Raw genomic sequence first — 17458 nt, 5'->3', positions numbered from 1 at the left:
AGAAAAAGAATTAGGGTTTGTCGAAATTTTGATATAGGGAAAAACTGAAAGAGGTCAACATTATCATTTAAAAATTCCAATTCGTGTCAAACTCGAAAGGAGGGACATAAATTTAAGAAGTACAAGGACATGGACGTAATTTTACAAGTGCTGGAATATACTAATGGCAAAAGTGACGATAAATTGATAATAAACAAGAAATAGATAGAAATAAAAAATAAAATAATAATTTATACAGTCACCAAAGAAGCCATCAAGACATAAAAAGGGTTTTTCTCTCTCGGCCTCACCTCTCTTCCCCTTTCTTTTCTCTTTGCAGCAGCGAAGAGAGGTAGAGAGATTGAGAGAGAGAGAAACACGGGCCCTCTCTCTCTGCACAACGCTCCCTCCTTCTACCCTCCCCATTATTCAATAATTTGCGCTTCTGGGTCCCCTCGATTCGGCGTCTCACGTCGCCGGCTACCTGTGTTCCCTCACCCTTCTCTGTGATCCGGACGGCGGCGATTCTCCAGATAGAGAGTCAAGAGTGAGTTATGCAGCAGGCAGATCAGACAGTGATTAGCTTGAGGCCTGGTGGTGGAGGAAACCGAGGCAGCAGAATCCTTGCACCTCGTTTCGACTCTGCTTTTGGCAATTCCGGCGGTGGCGGTCTTGGTGGTTCTTCCGCGACATCTGTTTCGTCTTCCTCCGATCTCCATCTCCTCCGGCCTTATGGCGGCGCCCCTCCCACTTCGTCTTTCAAGGTCCGCTTAGAGCATGCTGGCTTCTTGGATCTAGGGTTTTCTTGCTCACCTTTGTCTTGTCTGTAGTTTCTTTGTGATGTTAATGTTAATTTAACTTTAATATTGAGCTAAAATTCTTAAAAGTTGGATCTTTTTCGATTTTGTGTATCGTTTCGTTCGCTTTTTGGGATCTTTCCTGATGCGAGATTGGGCGATTTCTTTAGATGGTTTGCCTTTTTTTGGTTCTTTTATTGGATTCAGATATTACTGCAATACTACTTCATCGATTACTCATGACATCTGATCCTTTGTAGATGGGTGGCATACCAATTTCTGGTATTCCATTGATCCTTTGTAGAGATATCATTGGTATCTCTATGGAGTTCCTGCGGAAAGGTTGATGTTAATATGCTCATAACTAAGATTAACGGTTTCCAGTTTCTAATTTCCCCCTTTCTTTTGATTGATATGATATAGCGATTCTTATCTTTCTTTTGTAATCTCAATGCTAAGATTTGTAAAAGGAGAAATAAAGCTTCTATGCAGAAAAAAGGTCGTCTTTTTTGGCTTTCCCCCCTGACTCTCTCAAAAGCTAAATTGAATAATGGTTATGAATATGATATTTTCTACCCCGGACTGGAACATAATCAATTGGAAGGAAGTTCATTAGAGATACATGTCCTAATTCTTGGTGGGTTGCTTGAGGATGCATTCCTGCTGTAAATATGGACAAACAGCAATTTATAAGCTTTTAGGTGGGCATGCTGTGAATACTAGGATGCCCGTAAAGAATTTTCATACATGGAGATTCCAACAGAGTAGACTTGTTTAAAAAGGAAATGTAATATATATTTTTTGGTAATTGAGTGAAATTATTATTTGTCATCCTCAATTTCCAACTGTTTCTATGGTCAGTTTGCCTGTAACCTGGGCAGAACGAAATGAATGCAGAATGCCACCTCTTGGATGGGGCATCGCTTGTGGACTGGTAGTCCTATTTTAAAGGATAAGTGTATTAGTGATTGTAGATCCAGTTTTCTACTTGTTAAGTTCTTTAAAATTTCTTTTTCCCCAAAACTAAAAATGAGAACTGGGAAGAATGATTTGAAAAGGCAAAAGAAATCCAAATCAATATTTACAAGTAACTGTCAAAATGCTAGGTCAATCTTCTCAAGACATAGTATCAACATCTTATCTGATATCCTTAACATTATTCTCATACATTAGTATTTAATCACCAATTGCATGCATACACAGAAGTGTATGCTTTCAGTTTATCTCCGATAGATTTTTTTTTTTTATTTAGATTATTTATTTAGCTTTTGCATTGAACAAATAAGGCATAGAAATGTCTTGAGTGATTCTGTTAAAAAAAAGTCTTTCTTGCTTTGAGTGGCAGCACTACATAGATGCCTAACATCAGAAGTTTTATTGGAGAAAGGATGGCATTAGAAAATCAGTTTGTGTTTTCTGTAATTGATGTACAGAATCAGCAAGTTACCTCTTTCATCATTGCAGCTTTGCCTCCAATCTATGGACTTGGGTACTAGGGACTTTTGGAGCACAGGGCTGTTTCCCAGAATCAACAGAGTTTCTGGAGGCCTGGCAGATTAGGGGTTTGAGCAGAAGAGGCAAGGTAGTATGGGGAATTATACGAACTGCAGGTTTTTTGGGCCATCTGGGGTGGGGGGAGGGAATATTTGTATCTTTGGAAACAAGCAAGCCAGAAGATGATGGTTGCTAGGAAGATTAAAGGAATGCTATCACTCATGGTTGGTCACACATAACTTGTTCAAGGGAAGATCCTACAATTCCTTTTTATTTTTGATCCAGACTATTTTTTTAATCATCTATATACTCTTTTTATATAGTATTCAATGTACAGTCCGTTGTTGTACATGGGTGATTGCCTTTCTCATTAATACAATGTTTTATGAGTTTCTCGGAAAAGAAAAAAAAAGAGACATAGAAATATAGGATATGGGGATGCCACCTTCCTGTGGGTTACCACCTCCGCATTTTGATATCAATCTCTATGTGTTTCACTTTATGTTATTAATTCTCGTTTCAATTGTGTCCCTTGCTTGAACCTGTAGGTTTTATTAATTACTGTTTGAATTATCTGATATTATATTTGTATTTTGTACATTTTCCCCAACTTTGGGTGGTTATGACAATGCCTTTGGCTTGCATGTGAACTACTGGTTTTGCACTAGCAATTTGTTCCTGAGCTCCAGTAGATGTTTAGTGTCAGAAAAAAATTATGTGCCAACTGATTCCCAAATAGAAGAAAAAAAGTTGGTGGGGACGTGGGGTGGGAAAATGCAGTACTCAAATATTTTTGAAGAGTTTCTAATCTTTTTACTTCGTCAAGTTTTGGGTTCTGGCTCTTCTAGATGATTCCATTGCTGCTAATGTCAATTTAATGCTGTCTTGGACTGCTAATTTCATATTCCATATAGAAGGAAGTTTACCTGATATTCTTTCCAAATTAAGTGACAAGGCTTTCCTTTCGGGTGCTTTCTTGCTTGTTTTTGTCTGAAATTGTTTGCATGAATAGGTGTTGGAATGGAAGTTTGTTCTTTATTCTTCTGTACATAAGCAACCTATTGTTTCCACTCGTGACCATTGCAGTGATAAACATCACAATACCTCTTTGTAGGCATTGTTATCTTGATATCTTAGAGACAAAAGACAAATTGTGTTGGTGAATTTTCATTATTGATGTATTGCTTTGGTATTGTTTACATACCTGGTATCATCTTATGATTGAGTGACATAGTGGTTGATGTATAGAATGGTTGGACATCTATTGACTCCTGTCTACTACTATTCTCTTGTTTTAGACTGGTGACTTGCGGTTTGAAGGTCGTGAGCGTGTTTGTTACACTCGAGACCAGCTGTTACAATTAAGAGAGGTAATTCTTTGCATTATAATTTCCTCCTCTGTGTGCATTGCAAAGCTTAATAATACTATTTGGCCTATGGAGGAAGGTACCCTATTTTTTTTTGTACTGTCCCCTCTTTTTTTTGATTGCTAAACAAGGAAATATCCTCAAGAGTTTTTGAACGTGTATCTGATGTCAGGGAATGCTTGCTTGCCTGTGTACAGGCCTGCACAAAGGAGATGCCCGACAGTTTCTTCATTCTCTTCTGCTCGAAAAATAATAGTAGAATAAGTTAAGGAAAAAACCTGAAAGGAAATGAGGAAGAGGTGGTTGAGAGACCACTTTCAGTTAGCACAGAGTGGACCTTGTTACATCAGTTGAAGTATCCACTCATTTCTATCACTGATACATCTTGGAAATGGAAAAAAGAATTATAGCTTTTATTCTTTTCTTAGTTGATCAAGATTTTAGGTTTTCCTTGTTTGTCTTGTATGGTGTGTTGCATGAATTATTTGACCATGTATTGAGAAAAAGGTTAGTATGACATTCTTTAAACAAAAGGGTTGGTGGTTGTTACTCATATGTAAACAAAATTTAGTATCATTTACACTGTGGAAAGGATTAGTTGGTGCACCATATATTAGCAAAGTTATGGTATCAATTTAGCATCAATATAATGCTGTTCCCTTTTCTATATTTTGGGATATTGCTAGTCGACTACTGGAGGCAGGTGCACTTGCTATTTAGGCATAGTTGACAGAGACTGTCCAATTCAGTAAAGTGTGCGTATGGCCATATCTGACTAGGTTCATGTCCACAGATCTTGGTACTGAAATTATACAAGTGGTGGGGAAAGATGGAGAGAGAGATTCTTATCGAAATGGCAAATGAATCATGCAGGGCATGCTCTGTACTGTGGTGTGTTCCAGGTCATTGGGCTCCACCATGGCATGTTTGAAATTGTAAGTTTTGGAACACACAACACCCCTTGTGATGCTCTGTACTGTGGTGGTGTGGTGTGTTCCAAGACAGGGATTTGAAAAATAGATTTTTGTACTAAACCAGAGTATAAAAAGTGTGATGTATTCTGGAACATGAGAAATAAGCATGTTCCAGAATTTGCAATATTTTGCATTCTGGAACCAGCTTCAGCCGATTCTAGAATATGTCATGGATTAAAAGGATGCATGGCCTCCATGGCGTGTTCTGGGACTGACTTAAATGAGTTTTGAACACGGTACTGAAAATTCTCTTAATAGCCATGCTTTGTTTCTTTCATTGTATTACCACCCTCTGGTTGGTTATCAGCATGCTGCAATATATTTCTATTGGAAACACAAAATCGCTCTCAGTATAACAATCAGGACAAGAATAACCATCAAAATGACCTCTTCATTGCTTTTGTTAGATATAAGGTGGGAAACAGAAACAAGATAAAACTTTGGTCTGATCTTTGCTCTTTGGTGGGGTGAGAGTGCCCTAGATAACACTTACCCTAGAATTTTAAACCTCTCCCAAACCTAAGAAGCCACGGTTTCTTTGTGTCTTCTTTCTTCAACCGCAGAAACCAATTGGAAACTAAACCTCAGAAGGCCCTTGAGAGAGGTAGAGATTTCTGAAATTGCAGACCTGTTAAACTCTCTTAGAGAGTTTACATCTCTCCTGCTACCCCTGACCAATGGATCTGGAATCTTAGTTCTGCTGGCAAGTTCTCATCTAAATCCTTTTTCAAGGCCCTAGTGTCGGATGAGCAGTGATCAAACTTCCCGCTTAAGAAGGTTTATCACACATCCCTCCTAGAGTCTCCTTTTTTGTGTGGGAGGTGTGTCCAAGGAAAATAGACACTTGTGACCTGCTTTAGAAGAAGAATAAAGGCAGACTGTATTTTCCCTCACGTTTACACTCTTTGTCTCAGTAATGGTGAGATGGCTGAGCACCTCCTATGACAATGGCAAGCAGAGGCTTATGAAGAACAGGAAAAATTTATGTAACTTTTGGGGTGTGTTGGAAGAAAGAAACAATAGATCTTTGAAAACAAAGTGAGGAATGTTGAAGATCCGATCTCCTTCATTACCATTTTATGTAACTTTTGAGCAGTTAATTCTCGAGAATTCAACTTTATCTCCTTGAATGATCTTCAAAGAAATGTAGTAGAAGTCCTCTACGCTTCCCCAGGGTGTGTTCTTACCCACAAACATTATTAAAGGGAAGAGTGTGATGAGACTAAACTTTGATGGGAATGCCCGAGGGACTACTGGTGCCGTGGGAATTGTTGGTGTAACAGGGGAGATAGGGGAATATCTGTTGGGCTTTCAGTGGTCCAATAGGGAATGCTGATTCTACAAAGGCAGAGATATTGGCTGCACTCACAGGGCTTCACGGCTTCATTTTGCTAAAGTGTTAGGTTTGTCCTCCCTACCAATTGAAGGCAATTCTGTCAATACTATAAACTGGCTAGGGGAAAAGGATGGTGGGCCTTGGAGGTTGGCTCACTTTTTGGACAAGGCTAGAGATATCATGGACTCAATGACTGTGAAGCTGACTTGGATTCCCAGGGAAATAAATGCTGTTGCTGACAGCTTAGCTAAATCTGGTGTTCACAGAGAAATTATGTTTTGTGATAGATCTTTGCTTATGTAATTTTGTCTCTGCCCTCTCTTGCTTATGATGTACATCTTCTCATGTATCTCTCTTATGAATAAATTCTCAGTTATTTTTTCTAAAAAGTGATTACAGTTACTACTTTCTCCTTGATGCCCAGAGGGGAACCAAATGCAAGATACTTATTTTAGAACATATTCTTTCTGCTTCTTTTAAAGGGTCATACTTTATATTTTTTACATTTTAATATAAATTGCAGCTATGTTTTAAGTTTTAATGGTTACTGTTAATGTTATATATCTATATTTCCTCTTACATTTCCTTAATTATTTATTAGTTTGTTTCTTAACATTTGAAAATCTTCATCTGTTCTCTGAGGTTTTTTTTTTGTAGATATTAGCATCTTATCCTTGTTATTTTTCACTCGTAGATTGCTGATGTCCCTGAAGATATCCTAAAAATCAAATGTGACATTGAAGCTGAATTTTTGGGCGATGATCAGAACTGGGTTCATGGAGATACTAATGTGAGTCTGCTTATTCATGTTGGTGATTTTTCTGCAGTTAATTGGTTATAGTAGTTTGGAAGGCTTTTTCCTTATGCAATATTTTGGATATGATATAATTTTGTTGTTTTCTGCGCACAGAACTTGCATATCACAAAATATATATTTTTTTCCTGTTTTCCATAGGTGCAACCTCAAACTCAAAGTCGTTATTCGGAGCCAGATAACCGTGATTGGCGTGGTCGATCAGCACAGCTGCCTAGCTCTGGAGAAGAAAGATCCTGGGAAACTCTTCGAGATAATAAAGAGCTTGCAGCAAGTCGATTAGATTCAAGACAGCAGGATCAATTTAATCGGCAAGACCAACTAAATACCCAGTTTTCAAGGGCTCAAATTTCATCTAACCAAGGGGTATTAATTTCTTTCCAGTGCTTATAGTTATTATGTCTTTAACTTCCTTTCTAGTTTCTTATTTGTTTTTGTGACATTGTCAGTCAAAATGATGTTTATGTTGTTTAGAGGCACTTTCAATATTTGGAATTAAATGGATTTGTTTGATGTCTACATTTTTTGAAGGGACTTCTAATGTTTGGAATTAAATATATTTTATGGTGGCTATTTAACATAAAATAATCTGAATGATTATCAATATTTAACTACAAATGTTTGATAGAGTAGAGGAAAATTGTTAGGTTTTGTTTGGTTCATAGGAATAGGGGTCTGGAATCGGAATCAGAATGGTCCCTTCCTATTCCAACTGTTTGGTTGGGCAGAATCGGAATCCCATGCCCATTCCTGGTGGAAAATAGGGAAAGTATATATGAATTGGAAAATGTGGAAATATATGAATAACTTGAACTGTTTAAATTGTTCATGGTTCAATGTCAATTCAACCTGGTTTTTAGACAAGGTCAACAATTTTAGTAGTAACCCAACAGGGTCATATTTGGGTCTAGGGATCAATAAAAACATCCTGTTCCAATTCAACCTGGCTGGTCCTGTCTGTATTGTTGATATTTGTTTGGGTGATACTTGAGTAGAGCTGTGAATGGGTTGGATATAGATTATTAATTGGTTTCTTATGACAGACCTAGAACTGTCCCATTTTTGAATTGGGACAATCGGGTTTGACCTCTGACCTGATTACACCCAATTATACTTGAAATCTATAATTACCTATGATAATAACATTTTAAAACATTATTTTTGATAGGTTGACCTTGACAAAAATGATTATGTTGATAAATCAAGTGTTTTAACCAAAATTATCTTAGATGCAATCCATGGAATGCCCTTTTGGACATAAAGCTTAACAAAAATTACAAGAAAACGAGGAGGCCTTTATATATGTTTTTAATAAATACAATTCATTAAATTTCAGTAGAAGTGAAGGATAAAAGTTTGTTACAAGCATCCCAATGGGAGGTGTGAGGTGCAGCCTCACTCTTTAACAAAGTAATAAGACAAATTTACAAATGGGCCCAGTGCATCTGATCCCTAGTTACCCCTTACTTAGCTAGTGAATCAGCAAGTGCATTAGCCTCCCTTCCTACCCATTGCATAGTTAAATTCATCTGTTGTGTTAGTCTGTTACCATTGAATTTCTTCATTTCATTTCTGTAACACTAAATCACTGAATCTGGGTCTTTAAGCCAACCCACCACCACCTTGGAGTCTCCTTCTATTACCAATTTCTCCACACCTAACTCTTTTGCAATCTGGGTGCCTTGTAGGGCTGCATATAGTTCTTCCTTTAAAGAGTGTTCATTTCCCATTGGTCCTGAAAGATGGCTTTTAAATTTCCTTCATTGTCTTTATAGCCCCTCCTATTCCAGATGGACTTGGGTTGCCATGACTTCTCCCATCGAAGTTTAGATTCAAACAATCTTCAATGGGAGGTGTCCAAACCATCCTGCACTGAGCTAGAAGCTACCAAAATCCAAATCCTTCAAATATCATCAAAGGAGAAAGTTTTGAACAGGTCTAGAGTTTGTAGCCAATATATAACCCTGGTCATTACACATTCCATAATTTGTTGTTTACTTGTTTCCTTCTCTTGGAAGATTCTGGCATTTCTTTCTTCCCATAATGTTTAGACTTCAGACTACTGCTGCTCTAGTGCACCTCCACATTATTCTTCCCCTTCTCTTCGGCAAAACAAAGGTAGATGGATCAAACAGCATGTTAAATTCCATTGGCATATTCCACCTGCACCCAAACATAGAGAAAAACCAATCCCAGATTTCTTTGGCAAATGAGCAGGAGATTAGTAAGTGGTAACAAGATTCACCATCAGATTTACATAGAGTGCACCAATTCAGGGAAATACACAGAGAAGGTCTTTTCTTTTGCAAGGAATCCAGAGTGTTAATTTTCCCAACAGCCACTTCCCATAAAAAAGCCTTAATTTTTGGGGGAATTGGCTGAATCCAAATTCTTTCCCAAGAGGCCTTTATATATTATTAATTATATAACCGATTCAGGTTTGAATCAGTTCGGAACAGCAAGAACCTGTCTGATCCAATTATTAATCAGGACAAAATTACAAAACCTGAACTGACATAATTGGTTCGGTTCTGTCATGTAGATCCAATCCATTGACAGCCCTTTACTTGAGAACATTGCAAAGAGGTTGTAGTCTGAGTTTCTTGTTTTCTGCATCAAATGACACAGTTACCATCTGGGTAACAATTGTTGCTTTGACTGGAGCATACTGAAAGTACTCTTTATAATGCTATTTATACTGTTTTTGTTTGACATCTTGACAATGTATATTATGAATTTATGATGCATGTGTTTCAATTCTGTAGCATAAATAAATGTTTGAAATCCTCAATTGACTTGGATGATGAGGTGTCTCAACCTGGAATAGTTCTTCATTTAGCTGTTTATGTATTTTTGTTGGATACCAAGATCAAATTATGAAAATAATAATAGTACAAGTTCCATCATTGTGAGGTCAGGGAGGACCAAACTGGGCTTGGCTTACACACACTAGAAATAGAGAAAAAGTACCTTCACTAGCCACCAGAAGGGGTCACCCATTTTTATGCGAATCTTACTACTCACTCCCTAGATAGGGTATTGTGCAGGAGTAAACTGATGAAATGTTCTGTACAAACAAGTTTCCTGGTTCAAACGACCAAGTGTCCATTCTATTATTGGAATTGCCATGGCCCATCCGTATAAAAAAGCATCCATTCTATGATAAATCAGGACCACTTTCTTCTGCCCACACTTTCTCTAGGCTATACAATATGCCTGCTCTTGTTCCCTGTAGTAGAGCCATGATCTCTGCCCTGATAGGGTCCAAAATCTACAGGATCAGAAGAATTTCTAGGAGTCTATCGTGGGCTAGTTTGTACTCATAAAAAAAGTGGTGGCTTTGGATGTGAGCTATGTACTGCTACTTAATATCTTAAAGTTCTAATTATTTTAAGTTACCAGTTACCTATAAAAAAACCTTCTATTTGTTTCCCTTCTCTGATTTCTATGCTCCCCCAACTCAAGATGGTCTATTTTGTCCAAAGGACAACTACAAAGTAGGCTGCATTATCCCCTGAGAAGGAGACTGCTCCTCTTTTTTTTTTTTTTTTTCTTTTATGAAGTAAAGTCAACTTGTGACTTGATTTGAGGCAATGGTTCAACCTGCATTTATTTGATAAACTCCACTTGCTGATTTATATGGGGGTTCAGATATTGTTTGTTTTCTTTTTTAAGGGTCATATGTAAGATGAAAGAAATATGAGGGAGGGATCAGCAGGAAAGACTCGGAAGCTGTATAGTCTGTTTTGATAGGTAGATTTTTCAACATGTGTTATTGTATGTACATAGTAAGACAGGATACCAATATTGCATGCTAACTTCTAGTATTTTCCCAAATTCTTAATGGTTCTCATATTTATTTTCTCAAAGAAATGTGTAAGTGAAATATATAACCAAATGCAAATTCTAGTAGGCCCCGTTCATTTTTAAAGAGGCCACTTGGGTAACTGCACTTACCAGGTAAATGTTTTCTGGGTAATACTTACTCGGGTTAGTTCACTTTCCCATGTTGTTTTGATTCCCAGGTAAGATATACAATAACTTTTTTTTTTTTACATAAAAATCCATTGTTGGAATGGGCAAACTTGTCTGATTATGTTTTGAAAATTTCCCCCCAGGTGGGGAAGTTACCCACCTGGGAGATGGGTGCCATAGGGAAAATAACTTCACTTTGGGGCCCACAGCTTACCAAAGTTAAAACATCAGCACCCATGTGCAAGAAAGTACTTTACAATGAAACCAATGTACAGAAAAGTCTCTTTTTTCATCCTTGGAAAAGGTTCACTATTGAACATTTTTTAACTTGTTTTGATTCTTTAGGCCAACTAAACATCTTAATTTGACAATGCAACTTGATAATTGGTTGATTACTCCAATACCCAAAGTAAAAACATTGGAACCACTTTTTATGCAAAATTCTTAGATACTCATGCTCAAATAATTGGCATCTTTATTTCTATCAAGTAATGATCTTGTGTAATTGACAGCTTGTTCAAGTGTCCCTACAGGAAGGTCTGGCTGCTATTTCTTTTGATTTTTTCTATTGGCATCTAATCTTTTGTAGTTCATATAGGTGCAATTGGTAGCTTTATGGTCTTGGTTTTGATATTTTGTGATGCCTATTAAATTTCAAATGTTAGTTGATATGCCTACTTCCAAATTCTGACATGACATGTGGATATAATTAATTTAGGGGGTTCTCACCAATATGTATGATAGAATTTTTCAGAAGAGATATAACTGCTATATCAGCAGAAAATATTATTTTGTTCTTGAAAGCAAAAACAACTGCACATCAGTAAAACCATGTTTTTGCTGATTTGCCATTTTTGTTTTGAAAAAAAACCATACATATTTGCAAACACGCCCTTGGTTCTTTTGTTTATTGCTTTTTCTTGGTTATGGATTTTATTTGTTGTTTTATTACATGGTTTGATGTTTGCTTGCATTACTCCAGTTTGACATTAATTTCGAGCTTCTATTTGTTGACATTTGAATCAGGGGCCTGCTCCTGCTCTTATCAAGGCTGAGGTGCCATGGTCAGTTCGAAGAGGGAACCTTACTGAGAAAGAACGTGTCTTGAAGACAGTGAAAGGGTAATTAATAATGAGCATCTCTACTTTAATCTAATAACATTTGGCTTCTGCTTTGTTGCAGAATTTGTATCTTCAATGGTAGCCGTCAAGTCAAACCGTCTTCTATTAGGAATTCTAGTTTGACGTTTTTAACCAAAAATGTTAATTGTTCTTTTCAACCCATTGGACCATTATTGTTGTTGCTTATCTCTGCCTATTGCAGTCAGCAAAAATTAATCCTTAATTTGTTTGCAGCATATTGAACAAGCTGACACCAGAGAAATTTGATGTCCTAAAAGGCCAACTGATCAACTCCGGAATCACAACTCAAGATATCTTAAAGGTTTTCATGCTTTAGTGATGTTTCATGTGATTTGTTAGAGTCCTTGCTTTCCAGCTGCTAATGGAACTTAGAGATTTGCTTGCCTTGCAGGGTGTCATCTCTTTGATATTTGAGAAAGCTGTGCTGGAGCCCACGTTTTGTCCTATGTATGCTCTTCTTTGTTCTGATCTTAACGAAAAGCTGCCACCATTCCCTTCTGATGAGCCTGGTGGGAAAGAAATCACGTTCAAGCGTATTCTGTTGAATAATTGCCAGGAGGCATTTGAAGGTGCTGACAATCTCAGGGCAGAAATTAGGCAGATGACTGCCCCTGAGCAAGAATTGGAACGTAGAGATAAAGAAAGAATGGTGAAACTGCGCACCCTTGGAAATATCCGCCTTATTGGTGAACTTCTAAAGCAGAAGATGGTGCCTGAGATAATTGTTCATCACATTGTTCAGGTTCATTTTCAAGCTTCATTCTACTATATCTCTTTGAAACTTCTAGATGGTTTGACTACCTTGGGAATCAATCACGTTTTCCTTTTGCAAAACAGGAGCTTTTAGGACACGATGGCAAGTCTTGCCCAGATGAGGAGAATGTTGAGGCTATATGCCAATTCTTCAATACCATTGGTAAGCAGCTGAATGAGAGCCAAAAATCCCGTCGTATCAATGACATGTACTTCAACAGATTGAAGGAGCTGACAACAAACCAGCACTTGGCACCACGGTTGAGGTTCATGGTCCGTGATGTTCTGGAACTGCGGGCCAATAATTGGGTCCCAAGGCGTGAAGAGGTATTTGCAAAGGTTTATCCTCTAAACATGTTTGAATTCTAGTTGCCATTGATTTTCAACCAGCCATTTTTTCTTTCCAGGTGAAAGCGAAGACCATCACTGAGATCCATTCGGAGGCGGAGAAGAACCTTGGGTTACGTCCTGGTGCAACAGCAAACATGAGAAATGGCCGTGGTGCTGGTGCTTCAGGAGGTATTGGCCCTGGAGGTTTCCGACCTGGCTCTGGGGGGATGATGCCTGGAATGCCTGGAATGAGGAAGATGCCTGGTATGCCAGGGATTGACAATGATAATTGGGAGGTTCCTCGAACCCGGTCAATGCCAAGGGGTGATGGTTTAATATCTATGCAGTCTTCTGGACGTGTTCAGACCCCACTTGTCAGCAAGTCAACATCCATCAACTCCAAGCTGTTGCCTCAGGGCAGTGGTGGTCTGATGACTGGTAAGACCAGTGCATTATTACAGGGTAGCGTTCCTCCTGCACGTCCATCGAGCCTTGTTTCAGGCATGGATCCTGTAGCTCAGAGCCCTGCATCTGCACGGCCGGTAGTGTCAGCACCATCTACAGTGCCTGTTCCCGTGAGACCAGCTGCTTCTGTCACAAGATCAAACCCTGCTGAACTTGAGAAGAAAACAATCTCTCTTTTGGATGAGTACTTTGAGATACGTGATCTAGATGAAGCATTCAGGTGTGTGGAGGAGCTGAAGGATACTAGCTTCTATCCAGAGGTTGTCAAGGAAACAATCTCCCGTTCGCTGGATAGGAGGGTCCCATGTGTAGATCTAGCTCTGAAGCTCCTGGACTTCTTGTTTGCTAGGAAGCTTCTTTCGGCCAGAGACATGGGGACTGGCTGTCTTCTGTACGCGTCAATGTTGGATGACATTGGCATCGATCTGCCGAAAGCACCAAGCAATTTTGGAGATGTCACTGGGAAGCTGGTCTTGTCTGGGGCTCTAGATTTTAAGGTGATCAAGGAGATTCTGAAGAAGGTGGAGGATACCTATTTCAGGAAACTCATCTTTGATGCTGCTATGAGCAGTCTCGATTCTGACCCTTCTGGCCAGAAAATATTGAGTGTTAACGGTGCTGAAATCCAGACCTTCCAGAGCATGCTTTCCTGATCGGGTCAAAGCCATTCTTAGTAGTCAGTAGGTTTTGAATTTCTGTAATCATGAAAAATCAAACATTTCTGTTGTTTTCTTTTATTTATATTTTTTTAATTTCCTCCTTTTACCCATTCCTGAGGCAAGCAACATGTGTTACAATTTGTGATAAAAGTCGAGCTGCGAAAAACTGGTAAATCTATTGAGTTTGTATATTTTTCGAGGTCATACGAGTGTGTTGAAGCGATAAATGAACAAAAAAAAAAAAAACATGCGATGAATGTTTCACTCTCGGCCGTGCCTAACTAATTTTGCCCCTAGATGATGCTCATCATGAACCAGGCTATATGATCCATTTATTATCTATGTTTAATCAGTTTTGGTGAAAGCCCACTTTATAGTTTTTCTCTTAGTTAGTTAAGCTTTGATTCTTTTTCGTCTCGTCAGGTTGGTTTAAGTTGACAATGTGGGATGATTGCCTGTGCTCTTTTGGGGTCATTGCAAACTGGGTCAACGATCCTTCTGTGGTGATTGAACTAGCAGACGTGCACTCCCTAGGTGGACGTGGAAGCACATAAAAGCCTCTTCAACTGAAGTGTTTGAATGCCATGATCCATGGGCTAATGGATTTTCACTTAACAATGCTTATGGTCTGATCTGATGACAGGATGGACGTATGACTGGCGACATTGTCTTGCACATGGTTTTCAAAACCGGACCAGCCTGGACGGTTAGACAGGAAAAACTGCCGGTTCTCGCCAAAACTGTATTTTGGCCAAAAACGTTGATTTGGTCAGCAAATCATTGATCCGGGCGGTTGAATTGTTTGAACTGTTCAACGGTTTTAACTGTTTTTTAATTTTTTAAATTTTGTCAGAATGGGCTGACTGTTTGACCCGGAAACAGGACCCCTAACCGGTTCGATCTCGGGGTTAGTTTTAAAAACCTTGGTCTTGCATAGTCCTACTGCATCTAGTCATGTGGGCAACCAGGTGTTTGTCTGCATGCAGCAGTAATGCATGGAGTGCTGTTGGTGGCTTGGTGCATTGACTCCTTGTCTCCTTCCAGTACAGTATAATTGTCGTTTGGTTGCATGCTGTTTGGCCAACTGAACTGACCTAATCGGATCGGGTTGGGGAGTTGGTTACTCAAAATTGACCGTTCATTTGTTAAAATTGGCCATCTTAGGTTGTATTAATTTGGGCTGATTTTTGGTTCAAAAGATATAAATTTTTATAAAACTAAATGTAAATTTAAAAAATTACAGTGGTATTATTAAAGAACAAATTAAAATTTATAATACAACACATTTTAAACTAGAAAGTATGAGAAATTTCTCACTTTTTCATATTAAAAATTTAAATTTAAAATATAAAATATTAATATATCAATAATCGATTTGGTTAAGTTTACAAATGACTAAACCGAAACCAACCTGACCTGATTAGGTTGGAAAATTGTAGAACCAAAGCCGATTGGAAATATAAAAACCCGACCAACTCAGGTTGAGTTAGCTTGGCCGGTTTCCTTAATTTGATGAACAACCCTAGTGTTTTGCATACGTAGTGCTTGTGTGGTTCCTGATTACTGTTAATTGGATGGGTATCTAAGCTTATCCTTTGACAAGGTCAGTTGTCTCTGAGCTTAGGGACAGGCTCAGTTTGTAATGCGTATTGCATTAGTACTGATGGAAGTACATGAGAGTGAAAATAGGCTGAGTCTGAATGTAAATTTTGGTTACTTTTGCTTTTAATATTTGGCTTTATATTATTTGTTTGTGAGAAGTAAAATGATATAGTTCCCATCTTGAAAGAGAATGGAGATATGAAAGGGCTATTTGTTTTTAGGAGTGGTGGGAAGCAAGATAATGTGATCCCTACTTCATATGGGAGAGAATTGAGACAGGAAAAGTGTGGTACAAATTAGGGGTGCCAAGTTGTCTGGGCTGGGTCGGGTTTATGCTCGACAAAAGTCCAACCCTAAGAGTTGGGCCTTAGGCCTGGGCCTGTACTTAGTCGGGGTCAAACCCGATCTAACCAATTGGGGCCCAGTCCACATTTGATGCACCCGGGTTGAATGGCAGCTAGCCGTGTGTGTTTATAAAAAAAACATGCATACAAATATGGGTCTTCTATGCATACATGTATATATAGTTGGGCTGGGCTGAGTTTGGCCAATTGGCCCTACCCAAAATATTAAAACCGAAACTTCAAACTTTTGGCTTCTGGTGCAGTCCAAGTAAGGGTGTCAATGGACCGGTTTTGGATTGGACCCCGTCCACTCCATAATCAATTTGGACGGATTGGATGGGCCAAAATATTTATTAGATTGGATTGGACCTGGTCTGTCCGTAATAAATTTATATTGGATTGGATTGGGTTAAGCCAATATCTGATCCGTTGATATAAGATAAGAATATATGTGTCAATGGATCAGATTTGGATTGAAACCAATCTAAATCAAAATGAATTTGAACAGATTGGATGGTCTAGACATCGAATTGGACCAGTCCAAAGTGGTCCATAACATTCATTGGATTGGATCTGGTCCATTCATAATGGATTCACATTGGACTGGATTGGATTGGACCAAATCCAGTCCAATTGACACCCCTAAGCCCAAGGACTGAAAATCCAGTGTAAAATTTGGAAGGCAAAATTTGCATTACCAGCAAGTGCAAATGAGAACAAAAAAAAAAAAAAAATGCACTGGTTCTAAGGTAAGCGTGTAAATCATAACTACAAATAAATAGATGCCAAACTGAACTAACAAAATTTGTATGGTTCTTATTTGCACTGCAAACCAATAGAGCGTAGAAGGCACTGGGATCAAACTTGAAACCGTTTTGGTCATTAGGTAATGGGTCAAACGGTCCAACCATATGGCTTACTCGTACAAATAAAAGAAGGTAAAAAAGTGTAAAAAAAATAAAAAAAATGCTTGTCTACGTATTTGAGATTAAACCAATATGCAAAATGGAAACACATTGCATCTCTGGATTTAACATAAATGGGCTAAATGGTTTAAAATGGGGCATCCAAAGGGTTGTACATGGGCAGATCCACCCTAGTCTAGATCCACATCCGAATTTAGAAACGGGTTCAACTACTTATGACTTTATGAGACATTGAGATGGACCCTACCTGATCTATTTTACGCATTTGGGTCGGATTACAGCTGGATCCTCTGGAAGAGTTCATATGAGGATTAAGGAGGGGTCGGGGTTGACCTCAATCTAACTTAACCCGGCCCGACTTGCCCCCTAATAAGAAGCCTAACTCAGACCGGCCATTACTCTGGCCGTGGTTGTCCGGTCCGCCCGAGTTACCGCTCCTCGTGAAACTGAAAAGGTTCGCGCCTTTTTCAGTTTTCTTGAAATACGCACTCTGAACTCTGA

General features: G+C 38.6%; 1 protein-coding gene and 1 non-coding gene across 2 annotated transcripts; both read left to right on the top strand.

Moving 5' to 3' along the window:
- The first annotated feature begins 260 nt into the window (after positions 1–260).
- On the top strand, positions 261–14289 carry LOC104609132 (eukaryotic translation initiation factor-like). The gene is made up of 9 exons (XM_010275358.3): positions 261–743; positions 3569–3640; positions 6642–6737; positions 6903–7127; positions 11763–11857; positions 12092–12179; positions 12270–12620; positions 12716–12958; positions 13039–14289. The coding sequence occupies exons 1-9, from the start codon at positions 534–536 to the stop codon at positions 14077–14079; spliced, it is 2421 nt and encodes an 806-aa protein (XP_010273660.1). The 5' UTR covers positions 261–533; the 3' UTR covers positions 14080–14289.
- On the top strand, positions 1422–1527 carry LOC148789739 (small nucleolar RNA snoR103). Its single transcript, XR_016079973.1, has one exon. It is a non-coding gene; the product is annotated as a small nucleolar RNA snoR103 (small nucleolar RNA).
- Positions 14290–17458: the final 3169 nt, after the last annotated feature.

Source organism: Nelumbo nucifera, chromosome 8 (assembly GCF_055504915.1).
Source record: "Nelumbo nucifera cultivar China Antique chromosome 8, China Antique-T2T, whole genome shotgun sequence".
Lineage (NCBI taxonomy): Eukaryota > Viridiplantae > Streptophyta > Magnoliopsida > Proteales > Nelumbonaceae > Nelumbo > Nelumbo nucifera.
Note: the sequence above shows the minus strand (reverse complement) of the source record. Positions and strands in the feature narration are given on the sequence as shown.

What these genes read in the sequence shown, in the direction of transcription:
- LOC104609132 (XM_010275358.3), top strand. Translation starts at nt 534, where the DNA reads ATGCAGCAGGCAGATCAGACAGTGATTAGCTTGAGGCCTGGTGGTGGA. An exon ending in CTCCCACTTCGTCTTTCAAG is followed by an intron (nt 744 to 3,568) that starts GTCCGCTTAGAG and finishes CTCTTGTTTTAG; the next exon opens with ACTGGTGACTTGCGGTTTGA. An exon ending in CAACTCAAGATATCTTAAAG is followed by an intron (nt 12,180 to 12,269) that starts GTTTTCATGCTT and finishes CTTGCCTTGCAG; the next exon opens with GGTGTCATCTCTTTGATATT.